The 17728-nt window shown below is 42.3% G+C and overlaps 1 protein-coding gene across 1 annotated transcript in view; it reads right to left on the reverse strand.

Annotated features, from left to right (window-relative positions):
• Positions 1 to 17728, reverse strand: part of SUCLG1 (succinate-CoA ligase GDP/ADP-forming subunit alpha) — a 79944-nt gene that overhangs the window by 29326 nt on the left and 32890 nt on the right. Inside the window, exons 5-6 of the mRNA XM_040335498.1 lie at positions 17554 to 17611; positions 2103 to 2186 (exon numbers count right to left, since the gene is read on the reverse strand). Of these exons, the coding sequence (XP_040191432.1) occupies positions 2103 to 2186; positions 17554 to 17611 (142 nt within the window). The remainder of the gene's footprint in view (positions 1 to 2102; positions 2187 to 17553; positions 17612 to 17728) is intronic.

The following is a 17728-nucleotide window of genomic DNA, read 5'->3' on the forward strand; positions in this document are numbered from 1 at the left end:
CGCCCATGCCGTTTCTTTAGAACCCTGTGCATTGACCGGCGGCTCCAACCAGTCACAAAGCTGGAGCCCGCAGACCCAGAAAAAAACATGGATTCGGCCTCCAGCGATGACAATACGGGCTTCATTTGCAGGCAAGTTTAACATAATGTGCTAGTATGTGATGCATACTAGCACATTATGTCTTTACTTTTGCAGGTCAGGGGAAAAAAAAAAACCCTTACTTTTCTTCCTCTGTAATGATACCCCCAGACCAGCTTGCAGATTGCAGGGTGAACTGTGAATTCGGACAGGAATTGGATGGAATGGTGTGAACACACGTGAACAGGTTCTGGTGCGAACATAAAAAAAAAAAAAAAAAAAAAAAAAAGGGGGTGGGGGGGTCCTGCACGAGTTTGATCTGAATGCGATGCAAATTCAGCCAGCCAATGCGATGTTCGGCATTGCACCAGTGCCAACCAGCCCTAAAACACACCCTAGTAAAAATCTATGTTTCCGTTAACTGAAAAATACAGTAAAACCTTGGTTTGAGAGTAACTTGGCTTGAGATCGTTTTGCAAGACAAGCAACATTTTTTCATAAATTTTGACTTGTATATCAAGTAGTGTCATGTGACTCATGTCACAACCAAGTATAAAAGAGAAGAGAGACGCCTCCAAGTGTAGCAATATGGTTAGAGGTCGACCAATATGGGTTTTTCTCTCGCTGATGCTGATATTTAGAAATTGGGGTGGCCGATATAGGATGACGATTTTTGCGGCTGGTATTATAGGTCGATTTTTCTTTTTCAAAATATGGACAGTTGGGACTTTAAATGAGATGCGATTAGCAATATGCGATCAAGTATATATATGGAAAATATACAAATTCTTACCATAAAGATTTTTCTTTTTTGGGCTGGTGGCACTGGCAGGCTGCACTGGGTGGCATATCTCTTTGGTAGGTGGCCCTGGCAATTGGCACTGGCATTGGGTGACGCTGGCAGGTTTCACACCGAGCTGATTTGTCAGTTTCACTATACGCAACTGAATTGCAGAGAGACCAGCTGTCAGAATTCAGCAGTGATGTCGGGGTGGGCGGGGCCCTGCAGCCATCAAACACCAGACAATAATTGGGCTGCTTATGTGGGCGGGGCCCACCCCCGACATCACGCTGAATTCTGACAGCTCCTCTCTCTCTCTGCATTCAGTAGCAAATGTCAGTTTCACACACTCAACAGCAGAGCCACTGAGTGTGTGAAACTGCCAGTGGAGTGTGGGGGGAAGGGAGGAGTGCAGTCAGTAATAAGCACAATTTTGCACAAAAATCGTCCGATGCCGATTTTTTTTTATTTTTTTTTTTTAAAGGAGGCCAAATATCGGCCAACCTCTAAATATGGTTACATTTAGCAACATATTTCTACACTTAGGCTGCATTCACACCTAACCGCGGCTTTTGTACCGCGATTTGCCTCGACAAATTGCGGCGTTTTGTACCACGATTTGCCGCGACAAAACGCGCCGTTTTTCAGCCTTTTCGCTGGAGGGGTGATTACACATGCCGAACGCCGAAGCCGCCTGAAAAAAAAAGGGTCAGGGACTTGTTTTGAGCTTCAGGCGTACGGCGTTTCGGCGTGGAGATGTAAACCATCTCCATAGGGAACATAAAATCACCCCTCCAGCGTATCTTGGGCTGCAATAGCGTCGGGCTTCAGGCGTTAAAACGCCTAGGTGTGAATGGAGCCTGAGAGGCGCCTCTCTTCTATTTTATACTCTCTAGCTCCTGCTGGATTTTGCTTCCAATCCCCTTGTGGAGGCTTCCATTTGTGGATGGACATTTTATGGTTACACAACCTATCACATTACTATAATCTTTTTATATGGACTATAAACTGAAGGATTTATGAATAAATGGTTGTGGAACGAATCATCCGAGCTTCCATTATTTCTTATGGGGAAATTTGCTTTGATATACAAGTGCTTTGGATTATAAGCATGTTTCCGGAACAAATTATGCTCACAATCCAAGGTTTTACTGTATTGGATGATAAAACTACCATGAATTATCTGGTGTTGAGTCTTTATTGCTCCTTGTAATAATGAAACAAAAAAAGAAAAAATCCGTACCGATACACAGCGACTGTCCCAATCCAACCTGCGTCGTCTGATGCACAGCTTCATACGTCAGGGTTCCTGATCGCGACACGATACCTGCAGAAGAAAACACACACACAGGCTTCTTTGAACATGATGTAACAGGAGTGGTATGTTCATTTCAGCTGCATTGCAATGAAAAAAAAAAACTGAACTGCACCAAAACATTACCATTTAAGACCATCAAGAAGGCAAATGCTTCCAGGGAATGGTTTGTCAACACTGTGGAGAGCGATCGGCTTTACTCCGGGGCTGTGATTAGAAGCAATCTCCGCGGTGTTCCCGGATATCACAATACTGTGACCTCCACCAGCCAGCTAGGCAGAAGCTTCAATTGTGTGGGAAGGAACTTTTTTTTTTTCTCTCTCCCCTACCATTACATAATTAGCGATATAATTTGCTGTGCATGTCTATTTTGTGCACAAAGCATTACAGCTAATTAAGGAACTGAAAGGGGGGAGAAAAAAAAAAAACCCTTTAGTCCAATAGCAAATTCGACTTAACTGCAGACGAGTTCTCTATGCAGAGCTTTTCTTATAGAATAGTTATGAGCCATTTGAGGAGGAGGTAATGATGTGCAGCTCATACTCAAAGTACTTTACTCCCACCTAGTGGTAGGAACGAGGAACTGAAAAGGATCCAGGGACCTGCTCACACCTTTGCACTTTCATGCAGCAAACCTGAAATCTGGACTGCATGTCTTCAAATGCGTATTTTTATAGTACCGTTTAAACTTCCCCTGTCATTTCCTGAACTAAAAGAAAAAGTTCTGGCTTCTTATACAGTAATATAAATAACAATAGTTTAAAATGGTTGTAAAAAGATGATTTTTGGTTTTCAAATACAAAACATGTTATACTTACCTGCTCTGTGCAACGCTATTACACAGAGTGGCCCCGACTCTCCTCTACTGGGGCCCTCCAGCACTCTTGGCCGCTTCTTTTCTTGGTGCGAACTCAAACTCAACTTCTTCCTATAAGGGCTTACTCCTGAGGTGGGCTGTGTGGGCTGTGTGCGTATATTGACACACACACACACACACACACAGCGTGGCTTGTGAACCGCGCCCCCCCCCACTTGATTCCTCCTCTCAGCATTTGATTGACTGCTGTGCTGTCTCTGAACCTGTGAGAGGGGGGAGAAAGTCAGTGCTGTTGCAGACAAGCACAGCACTGATATTGATCCAGGACCCAAGTATTTATTAAGGAGCAACAAGGAGAAGGTTTGTTACCTTAAAGCGGAGTTCCGGCCACAATTTCACTTTTTATATATATATATACCCCTGTAATACACAAGCTTAATGTATTCTAGTAAAGTTAGTCTGTAAACTAAGGTCCGTTTTGTTAGGTTGTTACAGCATTTAGACACTTTATAAAATAGAAATTGACTGGGGCCATCTTAAGTGTGGGCATTATGAAGCCAGACTGTATGACTTCCTGGATTTCAGCCTTGCAGATCTTGCACATGCTCAGTGCTGCACAAGCAGTGTCAGATCAGGTTTCAGCACCTGTGCTGTCCAAGTCACATGATTCTTTGAGACTGGGGAATGCACAGACTCCTGGAAAGTTACACCCACTACATTCCCAGGAGTCTGTGCGGTGTAGGTTAGGAAGCATTAAGCACCTAGGTGCAGGAAGTGGGAAGATTAACTATTCTGCCTAGCAACAACACTTTGAAGGCATCTAAAAAAAAAAAAAAAAAATTCGTAATGGACTAATGACATTTTTTTAAAACTACTGATGTAATGTTATATTTATGGGTGGAACTCCACTTTAACCACGTAACCTCTGAAAGATTTACCCCCCTAATGACCAGGCCATATTTTGCGATACTGCATTACTTTGGCTGACAATTGCGCAGTCATGCAACACTGCATCCAAATAAAATTAATACCATGTTTTCCACACAAACAGAGCTTTCTTTTTTGTGGTATTTGATCACTTCTGAGTTTTTTTGCTATATATATATATATATATATATATATATATATATATATATATATATATATATATATATATATATATATATATATATATATATATATATATATATATATATATATATATATATATATATATATATATATATATATAGTTTTATACTACTAATGGTGGCGATCAGTGACTTAGTGGGACTTGGTCATTGCAACAGTCGCACACTGACACTTTGTGGGAACCAGCGACACGAATACAGTGATCAGTGCTGAAAATATGCACTGTCACTGTACTTAGAGAGGAAGTAAACCCTGATGGGTTTTACTTCTTTATTTCTCTACAAAGGTAAAGCATAATGGGCTACTAGTCATCGCAGCCCATTATGTGTCACTTACCTAAAACCTAAGCCTGCGATGTCCCCAATTTCCTCACCTCTTTCACCCTCTTCCTTCTGGAAGGCTCTGACACTGCAATTGGCCCGAGACGCAGTGACGCCGACAAACATGGCACGATCTCCTTTAGAAGCGCCACGAGCGCCGTTTCTACAGTGCACATGAGCCGTAGACATCCATTACCACCTGCTCCATATGATATCATTTGTGCTTATAGTGGTTACAATTACAGCCGCTTCCTCCTGGGGACCCCGATCTATTTCCACTCTGAGGTTATATAGGGAGGAGGTTCAGAAAAACAGTAGTAGTTTTAGTAATATGGCCAGAGTTCCACTTTAACTGTAACCACTGTGCAGAGCAAGTCAAATACATGTGTCAGGATTGGCAGTTATGCTGCCATAAAAGACAAGAAAGAAGTTTGAATTTTAGAGCAGCATTAGACATTCATAGATGCTGCAGACTGTATTTTAAAGGATGTGTAGCCAGGTACTTGGCTAAGAATGGAGAGTGAGAATAACACTTACAGTAGCTGCTCTCTGTAGCCGTTACCCTGCGGTGCTGAACTGGTTAATGGCTATATCAGACAGAAGAGAGCTGCCGAGCAGGGAACGTACAATAGACTAGAATAGTGTCAGACAGCACTGCACTCTGGGAACAAGACTCCTGTAATTAAGAGCTTTTGAACTGCATTGCCCAGACAGATGGCCAGGAGGAGGGGAAAAGGATGAATTTTTCCAGGCTGTAGAGGAAAACACTTACTCTTGCCATGAGGGAGACTGGAGAGTGCACATTGCTTTTCAGTGTGGACCACCATTGCTGCATAATTACAGCCTGAGCAGAATCTGGAGCATGGAGTTCAGGGTGCAGACAGCCAGAGTTACCCGAGTGCAGAGCAGACCAATCGCTGTGTGTGACCGGATGGGGAGCTACAATATTGCTGGGACTGATGAGCTGCTTCTGCGGGGGATTTATACTTTGCTGCTACAGAAACTGAGCCCTTTAGGAACTGACCATACAAGCATCTAATAACTATTGCCGCCAGCAGGCTTGACTCGGACTATTCTCATATGCACCAACTCTACAACTGGGCCCCAATGTTAGCCAGATGAAGAGGTAGGACTAAAAGACTGTCCTATTACCGCTCCTACACAGACACCGTCACCCATTGCTTATGCTAGAAAGTTACCTCTCAGGGGACATTGTACCATATCCTAGCTGTATGTTTTTAAACATAGAAAAAAGGATTGGCTAATCAAAAGGTGAAGGTGGTGGTGTCTTAAAGGCACATTCATAAGTGAGGTGGGGGTGGGGCGGTAAAACAACCCATCGTTATGCCATGCTATCACTGCCGTGTAACCGCTACCTCCTTTAGAAAATACCAGACAATGTTTGTTTGTTTTTTAAATGGAGAGGGGGTGGTCACCAATAAAGGATGACTTTTTTTTAATGGGGGGGGGGGGGGCGATCGTGGGCTCATTTTTAACCACTTGCCGACCGCCGCATGTATATGTACATCCACAGAATGGCACGTACAGGCATATGGGTGTACATGTACGTCCTTGCCTTTCCACGGGTCGGGGGTCCGATCGGGACTCCCCCAAGCCCCCCCCCCCCCCTCTACATGCGGCGGTCGGATTCCCTCGGGGAGCGATCCGGGACGACGGCTATTCGTTTATAGCCGCTCCGTCGCGATCGGTCCCCGGAGCTGAAGAACGGGGAGAGCCGTATGTAAACACGGCTTCCCCGTGCTTCACTGTGGCGGCTGCATCGATCGAGTGATCCCTTTTATAGGGAGACTCGATCGATGACGTCAGTCCTACAGCCACACCCCCCTACAGTTGTAAACACACACTAGGTGAACCCTAACTCCTACAGCGCCCCCTGTGGTTAACTCCCAAACTGCAACTGTCATTTTCACAACAAACAATGCAATTTAAATGCATTATTTGCTGTGAAAATGACAATGGTCCCAAAAATGTGTCAAAATTGTCCGAAGTGTCCGCCATAATGTTGCAGTCATGGAAAAAAAAAAAAAAAAAAAAAAAAAAAAAAAAAAAAATCGCTGATCGCCGCCATTAGTAGTAAAAAATAAAATTATTAATAAAAATGCAATAAAACTATCCCCTATTTTGTAAACGCTATAAATTGTGCGCAAACCAATCGATAAAACGTTTATTGCGATTTTTTTTTACCAAAAATAGGTAGAAGAATACGTATCGGCCTAAACTGAGGAAAAATATATTTTTTATATATGTTTTTGGGGGATATTTATTATAGCAAAAAGTAAAAAATATTGCATTTTTTTCAAAATTGTCGCTCTATTTTTGTTTATAGCGGAAAAAATAAAAACCGCAGAGGTGATCAAATACCACCAAAAGAAAGCTCTATTTGTGGGGAAAAAAGGACGCCAATTTTGTTTGGGAGCCACGTCGCACGACCCGGGCAATTGTCTGTTAAAGCGACGCAGTGCCGAATCGCAAAACCTGGCCTGGGCATTTAGCAACAAAATGGTCCAAGGCTTAAGTGGTTAAGAAATGAAAAAAAAAAAAAAAAAAAAAAAAAAAAAGGAAAATGTGACCAAAATTATCAATTTATGGTCTTTTTACAGAAGAAAGTGGCTTGGCAATGAAGTATATACATGATGGTATCCGTGGTTACGACGCAAAAAATCATAATAGCATTATTTAGTTGAAAATTAAAAATAAAAAAATACAAGATTCACCAAATAAAAAATGCCCCCCCCCCTTTTATGATTTTGTATCCCATTACTCTGAACTAAACATATTCTGCTAGGACATTTTACAATACCTTTTCATTTACTTGGTTCCAAATTTAAGGAAAGGCATAGACTGCCATTAAACTTGGGCTTTATGAGTGCACAAAAAATATATCTACAAAATGTAATTGAATTCCTATTTGATTTTTCAATTTTCAGTTTATGGGTACTATTCTGAGCACAGGGATGCGTTGAATACTAATAATCCCCTCGTCTGCACACTCGCACTTCACTTTTCACGCAGGTATAAAAGCCGTGAGAAAAAGACAAAGCGGCACTAGAACAAAGCCTCATCATCATGTCCCTGAACTAAAAATGCTTTTGCCAAGGGCTCTTCTCAGACACTTTCATTAAGTGGTCTTGCATAGCAAGATCACTTATTGTTCTCTCACATATATATTATTATTCTTATTATAGCCAAATTTGCCACCCTAACTCCTCCCACAGTTTTTACACTACATAGACGAGTAATATATCGAAACGTGTGGATTGTTCCCGATCGCGTTGCCATTACTTTGTGGAATGTTTCGCCGAATAGTTTGCGAAATATCGTAATTTTTGCGGCAAAATTTTCACACTGGAATGAATGGTGAAGCTTAGAGTGTGGAAATGTCAGAAACTGAAAAATCAAGACATGATTTGTAAACTGCGACCACTCCCTCATTTTCAAGCCGACCTACAAAAATCTTATATCAAAACGTTCAGCTATCCCTGCTGCCACTACACGTGTTCACAGCTAAGCTATCGACCAAACCGTTTTCACAATATGACAATTTGTTTGCAACCTACACCATCAATTGACCTCCATTGAAATTCCAGCCAGGAAACCTAAAAATGTTAGAATATATAAACTGCGAATGTGCCTTCAATTTTTATATTTCAGAGACATACTATACATCAAAATGTAGGCCTGGGTCTTGTGATTCACACAATATATTCGCTGTATGATTTATAGTTTTTAAAATACAACCGTTTGAAGGACAAGTTTTTAAAAATAAAAGCAAGAATCTGAGTCTCTGCTTAGAGGCTGCTTGCATATGTCTACATTGGTTTCCTAGGAGATGCTGAGGTAAAAACCTTCATACACACAGCTGTGAGGGCTTTCTATAGCTCCTCCCACACAGCTGTGAGGTGATATGGCTCTGTTTTTTTTTGGCTCTGCGTAACTTCTGCATGCTCTGCATATAGCAACCAGTTTTTGATGGGGCAAATAGGATGGTGCATTTTTGATGGGGTAGTTTTTAATGGAGCAGTTTTTGATGGGACAATGGATCGAACTGGATCGACACACTGTTGGATCACATTTACATCTCCAGGGGCACTGTCTCCAGTCAGGAGTATTGGTGGAGGCAAGACCACGTCGCACAATTTCCCCAGAAATTGTATCTTTTCTAGTTATTATATTAATATCTGGAATTATTTTAATGGGGGGAAAAAAAAAGTGCACAAGATAAAGATTACCGTTTTTTTTTTTTTTTTTTTTTTAAAGATGGCTCACCAGTGCTGCAGGTTTAAACAAACTTTAAAAAAAAAAAAAAAAAATTACAAACAAGAACAAAAAAAAAAAAAGTAAAGATAAAAAATAAAATAATCAAGTTAACCACTTCTGGACCGCCCACCATGTATATACGTTGCCAATTTGACGTTAAATAGCTGCCATTTTACACAGTGGACAATCCTCTTTCACATAAAAGTGGTCCCAGTGGCAGATTCACTACGGGATCACCTGCCGCTTCCCGTTTTTTTTCTGCCGCTTACCGGAGTGAGATCAGCTGCGGTGGAAATGATCCGATGGCGTGATGGGCTGGAAGTCGAGTGAGGGCAAGATGGCCCCCCCACTTGACTATATGCCCTTGGAGGACCGGAGCGACTTCAAACATCACTTTCGCCCCTTTAAAAAGGGCCCATTTCTTTTTTGCTTTTAAGTGTAAATGTGAGATCTGACCCCAGATCTCACATTAAAGAGGTCTGGTCCTGCTTATTGCTATTACAAGGGATGTTTACATTCCCTGTAAAAAGAATAAAAGCGATAAAAAAAAAAAAAAAAAAAAAACATTGCCTATGGGGATTTTTAAGGGTAAATGTTTGTCGCTATTCCACGAGCAGGCACAACTTTGAAGCATGACATGCTGGGTATCAATTTGCTTGGCGTAAAATTATCTTTCACAATATAAAAAACATAACAAATTGGGCCAGCTTTACTGTTGTATTTTTTTTTTTTTTTTTTTTTAACTCAAACAATTGTATTAAAAGAAAAAAAAAAAAAAAAAAAAAGTGTGCTTGTAAGACCGCTGCGCAAATACGATGTGACATAAAGTATTGCAACGATCACCATTGTATTCTCTAGGGTGTTAGAATTTATTTTTTTAAAATGTTTGGGTCTTTTAAGTAATTTTCTAGAAAAAAAAAAAACCAACAACTATACATGTTCCACCCACTGGGACCTCCTAAAGCCATTGGGGCAGATCCTCGTACAGCGGCACATTTATGCGCCGGGCGTAGCGTATCAAAGATATACTACGCCGCCTTAACTTACTTCTTTTTTTTTTCAAATCCTGAAAGAATCCGCGCAGTAAGTTACGGCGGCGTAGTGTATCTTTGTCGGCATAATGGCGCCTGATTCAAATGGATGTAATGGGGGCGTGTTTTATGTAAATACGTCGTGACCGAACGTAAACAACGTTTGTTTTTAACTGCGCATGCGCCGTCCATGGGGGTATCCCAGTGCGCATGCTCGAAATTAACCCGGAACAAGCCAATGCTTCTGACGGTGACGTCATTCTACGCAAATCCCTATTTGCGAACGACTTACGCAAACAACGTAAAAATTTCAAAATTCTACATGGGAACGACGGCCATACTTAACATTGAGTACGCCTCATAACAGCAGATTTAACTATACGAACGAAAACGACGTAAAATGCGCCGGCCGGACGTACGTTCCTGGATCGCCGTAAATAGCTAATTTGCATACTTGACGTGGATTTCGACGGAAACGCCACCTAGCGGCCACCGAAAAATTGCATCCAAGATCCGACGGCGTACTAAGACGTACGCCTGTCGGATCGATCCCAGATGCCGTTGTATCTTGTTTAGTGGATACAAAACAAAGATACGACGCGGGAAATTTAAAATTACGCCGGGCGTATCAAGAGATGCTTTTGTGGATCTGCCCCATTATGTATTTAGCACAAGAAGGGTTCGTATGTTAAAATTGCATTGTAGTCATTTTAATGCCGCGTACACACGGTCGGAATTTCCAACAAAATGTTCTATGGGAGCTTGTTAAAAATCGGAAAATCCAACCGTGTGTAGGCGCCATCAGACATTTGCTGTCTGAATTTCTGACAACCGTTTGAGAGCTGGTTCTCAAATTTTCCGCCAACAAAAGTTGTTGTTGGAAATTCCGATCGGGTGTACACAATTCCAACGCATGCTCAGAACCAAGCAGAAGAGCTATTGAACTCAATTTTTCTCGGCTTGTACGTCACCGCGTTGTAATTTCCGACATCATTTGTGTGACCATGTGTATGCAACACAAGTTTAAGCCAACATTCCATCAGAGAAAAATAAATAAAAATACACGGTTTTGTTGTCTGAATGTCCGATCGTCTGTACGAAGCATAAGAGTTTAACAGTGCTTAGCAGACTTCTTTATCCTAGCTAATAAACTATACAATTCTTCTGCTACAACAACTGGAAAAATGTTCAGTTTGGCTTGAAGAGATGAACTATTCCCAGAATGCATCTGTTCCATCTCCAGCCACCCAAAAGAGAACATATGTCAGGAACCTGCTATGTTCTCGCTGTCCCTTCGGGCAGATGATGGCTTGGCTTTGTGAAACAGAGCGCTCACCCGAAAAATGGATCACGGCTGTAATATTATTTTATAAGGATGACCCGGACTGTTTGGAGGGGTAAATAGCGCGTAGCTGTACAGTAAATACCGCACTTCCTAAATGACAACCATTGCTCTTTTGTACTGCGGAGGAAAAAAAATAATAAATTGGGAGGAGAAGGAGCGATGGCTCCAGCAAAGACACAATATCTGATAAAAGGAGCTTTCTGGCTGATGAAACACCCGGGTGAAGTCACAGCTACTCTACAGACAATAAATACGACGCACCTCTCTGGAATATTTCACCCAGAATTTTTTTTTTTTTTTACAAGTACATTGATGTGATTTGCTTCAAGCACAATCCTACCTCGCCACCTTCACGTTCAAATTATAACCAAGCCGTGGGTCACACTGGTGCGATTTGACATCTGTGGACACGTGTCATTTATACTAGGGTTGTCCCGATACGACTTTTTTAGGACCGAGTACAAGTACTGATACTTTTTTTTTTAAATATGTCCCCAAATGCAGCCATGTCCCCCCACAAATGCCGCCATTTCCCCCCCACAAATGCCGCCGTGCCCCCCCCCCCACAAATGCCGCCATGTCCCCCCCACAAATGCCGCCATGTCCCCCCCACAAATGCCGCCATGTCCCCCCCACAAATGCCGCCATGTCCCCCCCACAAATGCCGCCATGTCCCCCCCACAAATGCCGCCATCTCCCCCCTTATAAGCAGCCATCTCCCCCCCCCCTCTTACCTGCATGCTGCCACGCCGCTTAGTTAATACGAGCGGGGAATATCACAGCTTTCATTTGAATAGCTGTAATGTTACGCGCTGCGTATAGACACTCCCCCTTGCTCGGGATTGGACAAATCACCCGAGCAAGGGGGAGTGTCTATACGCGGCGTGGCGGGTAACACTACAGCTATTCAAATGAAAGCTGTAATGTTCCCCGCTCGTATTAACCAAGCGACGGCGGGATGCGGTGTAGCGGCGGCGGGGGGCTGAGTATTTAGGCATCGGCGGTATTTGCGGGGGTAAGAGTACTCCCGCAAATACTCTGTATCGGTCCCGATACCGATACTAGTATCGGTACAGCCCTAATTTATACAGTTAACAAGCTGAGATTAGGAGTAATCCCTTTTAAGAGAGTGCTCCCAATCTCATCTCGTTACCTGTATAGAAGATACCTAGAAATCTTGCTGATTGATAGGGGATTAAAATACTTCCATATTCATTGATTGTGGTCTTTCAATGTCATTGAATCGTATAGGCTTTCCTTTCTTGACCTTGTAGCCAACACCGTCTGGGCTTGCAAACTCACGATCATTTTTCAGCATGTCCAAAAAACGACGTTTTCCCAACTTCATTAAAACGACGTTGCCCACACACCATCGTTTTTAAAAAATGATCTAGCAAAGCGCAGTGACGTACAACACGAACGACGGCACTATAAAGGGGAAGTTCTATTCGCCTTGGGGCTGCTTTAGCTGATTCCTTGTTAGTAAAAGACAATTCGCGCTTTTCTGTCTGTTACAGCGTGATGAATGTGCTTACTCCATTATGAATGGTAGTTTTACCAAAACGAGCACTCCTGGGCATGCGCGGGTTTAAAACGTAGTTTTAGCCCACACACACGATCATTTTTACAACCCGAAAAATTACAATGTTTAAAATGACGTTATAAAAAATGCAGCATGTTCGAATTTTATTTTTGTCGTTTTTCAGAACCTGAAAAATGATGTGTAGCCCACACATGATCATTTTAAATGAAGTTTGAAAAAACACTTTTTCATTCCGAAAAATGATCGTGTGTACATTAAGCCCTGTGCACACAGCCCTGATTCTCGTCAGGAAAAAAAAAGTTTTTCCCGACGAGATTCCTGGCAAGATTCTCTTGACGGCCGAGTGTACATACACACCATTCAAAAGAACCACTGTTCTTTTGAAAGGCACGAACGCGGTGACGTCATCGACAACGAGCATGCGCTTGTCACATTCGATGCCGTCGCCGCCATCTTGCTTCACCCTACCTATGCCTTGGAAGCTACCGCGCATGCGTCAAAATTTTTTCGAGCATGCGTGGGTTTCCATGGAGAGGCAAGTATACACACACACTCGGGTTTCTCGGCAGGAAAACACTGCCGAGAATCTATTTTTCTCATTGAGATTCTGGGCAGTTTTCTTGACGAGAAACCTCAAAGCCTCGTACACGCGCTCGGTATACTTGGCAAGAAAGCTCTGCCAGCAGTTTCTTGCCGAGAAAACCGTGCGTGTGTACGAGGCTTAACTTCTTGAAGCCTGCTAATTCACCGTTTTAATACAGGTAAGCTTGCACACATTCTTTGACTGTGCACACTTCTTTGTATTTTGTCATGTTTATTATTACTAATAGACACTTATTTTCTGGCTTAAATTTAGTTTCAGTAAATGTCATTAATTATGGTACGTTGATTGGGACTTTGGCAAATGACTCAGCACTCCCTGTTTATGTCCATATTCCCCACTAAGGATGAGCTCTGGTGTGTTCGCATAGAACACGTGCAGAGCCCGCCAGGAAGTCGGCACCCGTGCTGCGCTAATCACAGTCAGGCAGACATTGTCCGATGCTTGGCTGCAGAGATCGGGAAATGTCTGCCTGGCTGTGATTAGCGCAGCGCGGGTGCCGACTTCCTGGCGGGCTCTGTACCTTATTCCCCATTATTCTGGTACGTATGGAGGCCATGTTAGCCCCTATGGACATATATTAGCCATTGAACATTCTGCCCTTATCCAATCCACTTAATCTTTATCCAATTTTCTCTTTCAGTCTTATATGGTTCTTCTAACCCCCTACAGTCACACTAGGGCAGTGTTGGCTTGCCATTTTCTATAGGCGCCCTTGTTGACCTGACCTATGATGGACAGCTGGTAGGTGTGGTTGTATGTCTGATTGATATGTGCAATGTTTGAGACCACTTCGGTGCTTGAACTATGATGGGACCCCCAGTACCCCGATGTCTGAGCTCCAGCTTGCGTACTGAATTCACCATATACATTTCATTTTTTTTGTATTGTTATTAAATTAATTTGTTTTCTTGTAGAATTTCATTATACTGAATGTATACTATTCCCCTGAAGAAGCCAATGTTTTGGTGAAACATGTTGGGATAATCAGTTCTTGTATTTGTATTCAGTGTACTTTAATATGTAGTGACCATTATATTTTGTCAATATTGTATAAAAAAAAAAATATATCTTCTTTTAAAGAAATTTCCTGACTAATTTGTGATTGGCACAGTTATAATCCCAATCCTTCCTCCCTTTGCCATTACTATAACAGGGATGAGGTGCCATATCTAAAGAGGACACACTAGCCACTTTCCTGACATTTTGCATTAAATACTTATTTCACTCATTAACCACTTGCTTACTGGGCACATACACTCCCCTCCTGCCCAGGTGAAATTTCAGCTTTCGGCACTGCGTCGCTTTAACTAACAATTGCGCGGTCGTGCGACGTGGCTCCGAAACAAAATTGACGTCCTTTTTTCCCCCACAAGTAGAGCTTTCTTTTGGTGGTATTTGATCGCCTGTGCGGTTTTTATTTTTTGCGCTATAAACAAAAAAGAGCGTCAATTTTGAAAAAAATACAATATTTTTTACTTGTTGCTATAATAAATATCCCAATTTAAAAAAAAAAAACATTTTTTTTCTCAGTCTAGGCCGATACGTATTCTTCTACATATTTTTGGTAAAAAAAAAAAAAAAAAAAAAAACACGCAATAAGCGACTGGTTTGCGCAAAAGTTATAGCGCCTACAAAATAGAGGACAGATTTTTTTTTTTTTTTTTTTTACTAGTAATGGCGGCGATCTGCGATTTTTATTGGGACTGCGACGTTATGGCGGACACATCGGACACTTTTGACACATTTTTGGCGCCATTCGCATTTATACTGCGATCAGTGCTATAAATATGCACTAATTACTGTATAAATGTGACTGGCATTGAAGGGGTTAACACTAGGGGGTGAGGAAGGGGTTAAATGTATTCCCTGCATTGTGTTCTAACTGTAGGTGGGGGGGGGGGGGTGACCGATCTGTGTCCCTATGTACAAGAGACACAGATCGGTCTCCTCTCCAGAAACAGGACGCTGTCTCTGTGTAAAACGACAATGAGAGATGATCTCATATGTTTACATATGAGATCATCTCTCATTGGCCGCACAGATCGCATCGCAAACGGCCACTCTGATTGGCCATTCGTGGCGAACTGTAATTGGCTGTGTCCAAGGGACACGGCCAACACAGAGTTTCCCCGCTGCACGCTCTGGAGCGCACGCGGGGAACGCCCAAAGGGGCGGATGTCAATTGACGTCCAGTTGGATTTTCAGGTCCGCGCTGTAGCCGTCATTCAGCTATAGCGCGGGTCTGAAGTGGCTAAAATGCAAATCAATTTAAAAACATTTTTGAAATGCGATTTTCTGGATATTTGTTATTTTGTCTCTCACTGTTAAAATAAATGGATGAGGTCACTACGCTAGCCGGAACTGGAAGTCGGTCATCTTAGAATGATAGGTATCTGAAGCCAAAGTCTAACCTTAAATGGGAAAATACTGGTTTCACACACACACACACACACACACACACACACACACGCGCGCGCGCGCGCGCGCGCGACCTCTCCGCATACTGTTTTTTTATGCTGATTTTAACAATTTTCTTCAATAAATATACTTGGCGAGTGAATATATTGGGCAATGAGATTCTTCCTTTTCCTTTGAGCCACTAAGAGGGAAAGGTGTTCATATGTGGAGAAAGACACAGATAAAAGTTGCATGGAGACAGAGACCTTTTAAAGGGCAAGGCGCATATTGACCTATTTTTCAGTAAGTCAAAATCTGATGTAAGCGATCTGGTTGGAAGAGGCACATTTTGTGGTGGTGATCCGTTAAGCCCTGTACACACGATCGGATATCTGATGGAATCTAATCAGATGGATTTTTTCGTCGGATATCTGATGAAGCCGACTTTCATCAGTCTTGCCTACACACCATCGGTCAAAAATCCGACCGTGCCAAAACGCGGTGACGTACAACACTACGATGAGCCGAAAAAAATGAAGTTCAATGCTTCCGAGCATACGTCGACTTGATTCTGAGCATGCGTGGATTTTTGTCCGATGGACTTCCACACAGACGATCTGATTTTTCTATCGTTTTTTTATCCATAGGAAAATTTTAAAACATGTTCTATTTTTTTTTCACCGATGGAAATAAAACCGATGGGGCCCACACACGATCAGTTTGTTCCGATGAAAACAGTCCATCGGTCGGATTTCAGCGGACAAACCGATCGTGTGTACAGGGCTTTAGAGTATTCATTTTTTTTTTTTATATAAAATACACTTTTTAGCTTTCAAAAAGTTTCCCAGAGCTAAACCTTTCATCCAATTTCTAAAATTGCTGCATTTGTACATTTTAAAACCCAATATATAAGGAATAGTATTGGTAAAAAAATAAAATAAAAAAAAGCCCTTGTGAATGTAACTAACTTTTTTGGTTAATTCTCCTTTAAACCGGGGTGTGGCAGGGGGCGTGTCCTATGCCTACATACATTTTCTAGTCGGTGTCCCTCATTCCCATTTCAGAATATTGTGAGGTATGCACATAGGGCCAGATTCACGTAGAATCGCGGCGTAACGTATCCTAGATACGTTACACCTCCGCAAGTTTTCAGCGCAAGTGCCCGATTCACCAAGCACTTGCGTGAAAACTTACGCTGGCAGCCTCCGGCGTAAGCCCACGTAATTCAAAGGGGCGTGTGCCATTTAAATTAGGCGCGCTTCGCGCGAAGTGACGTCATTTTTTCGAACGGAGACGACGTGCGTAGCGTACTTTCGTATTCCAGGACGTTTTACGCAAGACAAAAAAAAATTTACATTTCGACACGGGAACGACAGCCATACTTTAAACAGCACATACGTGTGCTGTCTAAAGTTAGGGCAGGTCAAACGACGACTAAAATTGCGACGGGAAACTAGAGTAGCGGCGACGTAGCGAACGCGAAAAACCGCTGTGGATCGCCGTAACTGCTAATTTGCATACCCGACGCTGGTTTACGACGTGAACTCCCCCCAGCGGCGCCTGCGGTACTGCATCCTAAGATCCGACAGTGTAAAACAATTACACCTGTCGGATCTTAGGGCTAACTATGCGTAACTGATTCTATGAATCAGTCGCATAGATACGACAGGAGATACGACGGAGTATCTGAGATACGACGGAGTATCTCGGCTGTGAATCTGGCACATAGTTATCACTGGATAAACATGCCTATAGTAGAAATGTAAAAATTGCTTTTGGTCCATAAGAGATATACAGGGGCAAGAGCTGAAATGGTTAAGAACCCCGACAAATCTCAAGCAGTGCAGATGTTTATCACCAGCCATCAAATACATCAATTGTGATCTATTCCATTGTATCTAGAGTGATCTTACCGATTCTTCCTTTCTTGTGGATGTGTCCGGGCATGATGCCAATCTTGCATTCACCAGGCTAGAGAGATAATAATTGAAGATGTAATTAAGGAAAATGCCATAACATCTATTTATCTGTAGATAACTTTAAAGTTGTTCTGCAATTCCAAAATAATGTTATATTAGAAGGATATGC

Source organism: Rana temporaria, chromosome 1, assembly GCF_905171775.1.
Source record: "Rana temporaria chromosome 1, aRanTem1.1, whole genome shotgun sequence".
In the NCBI taxonomy this organism is placed as follows: Eukaryota; Metazoa; Chordata; class Amphibia; order Anura; family Ranidae; genus Rana; species Rana temporaria.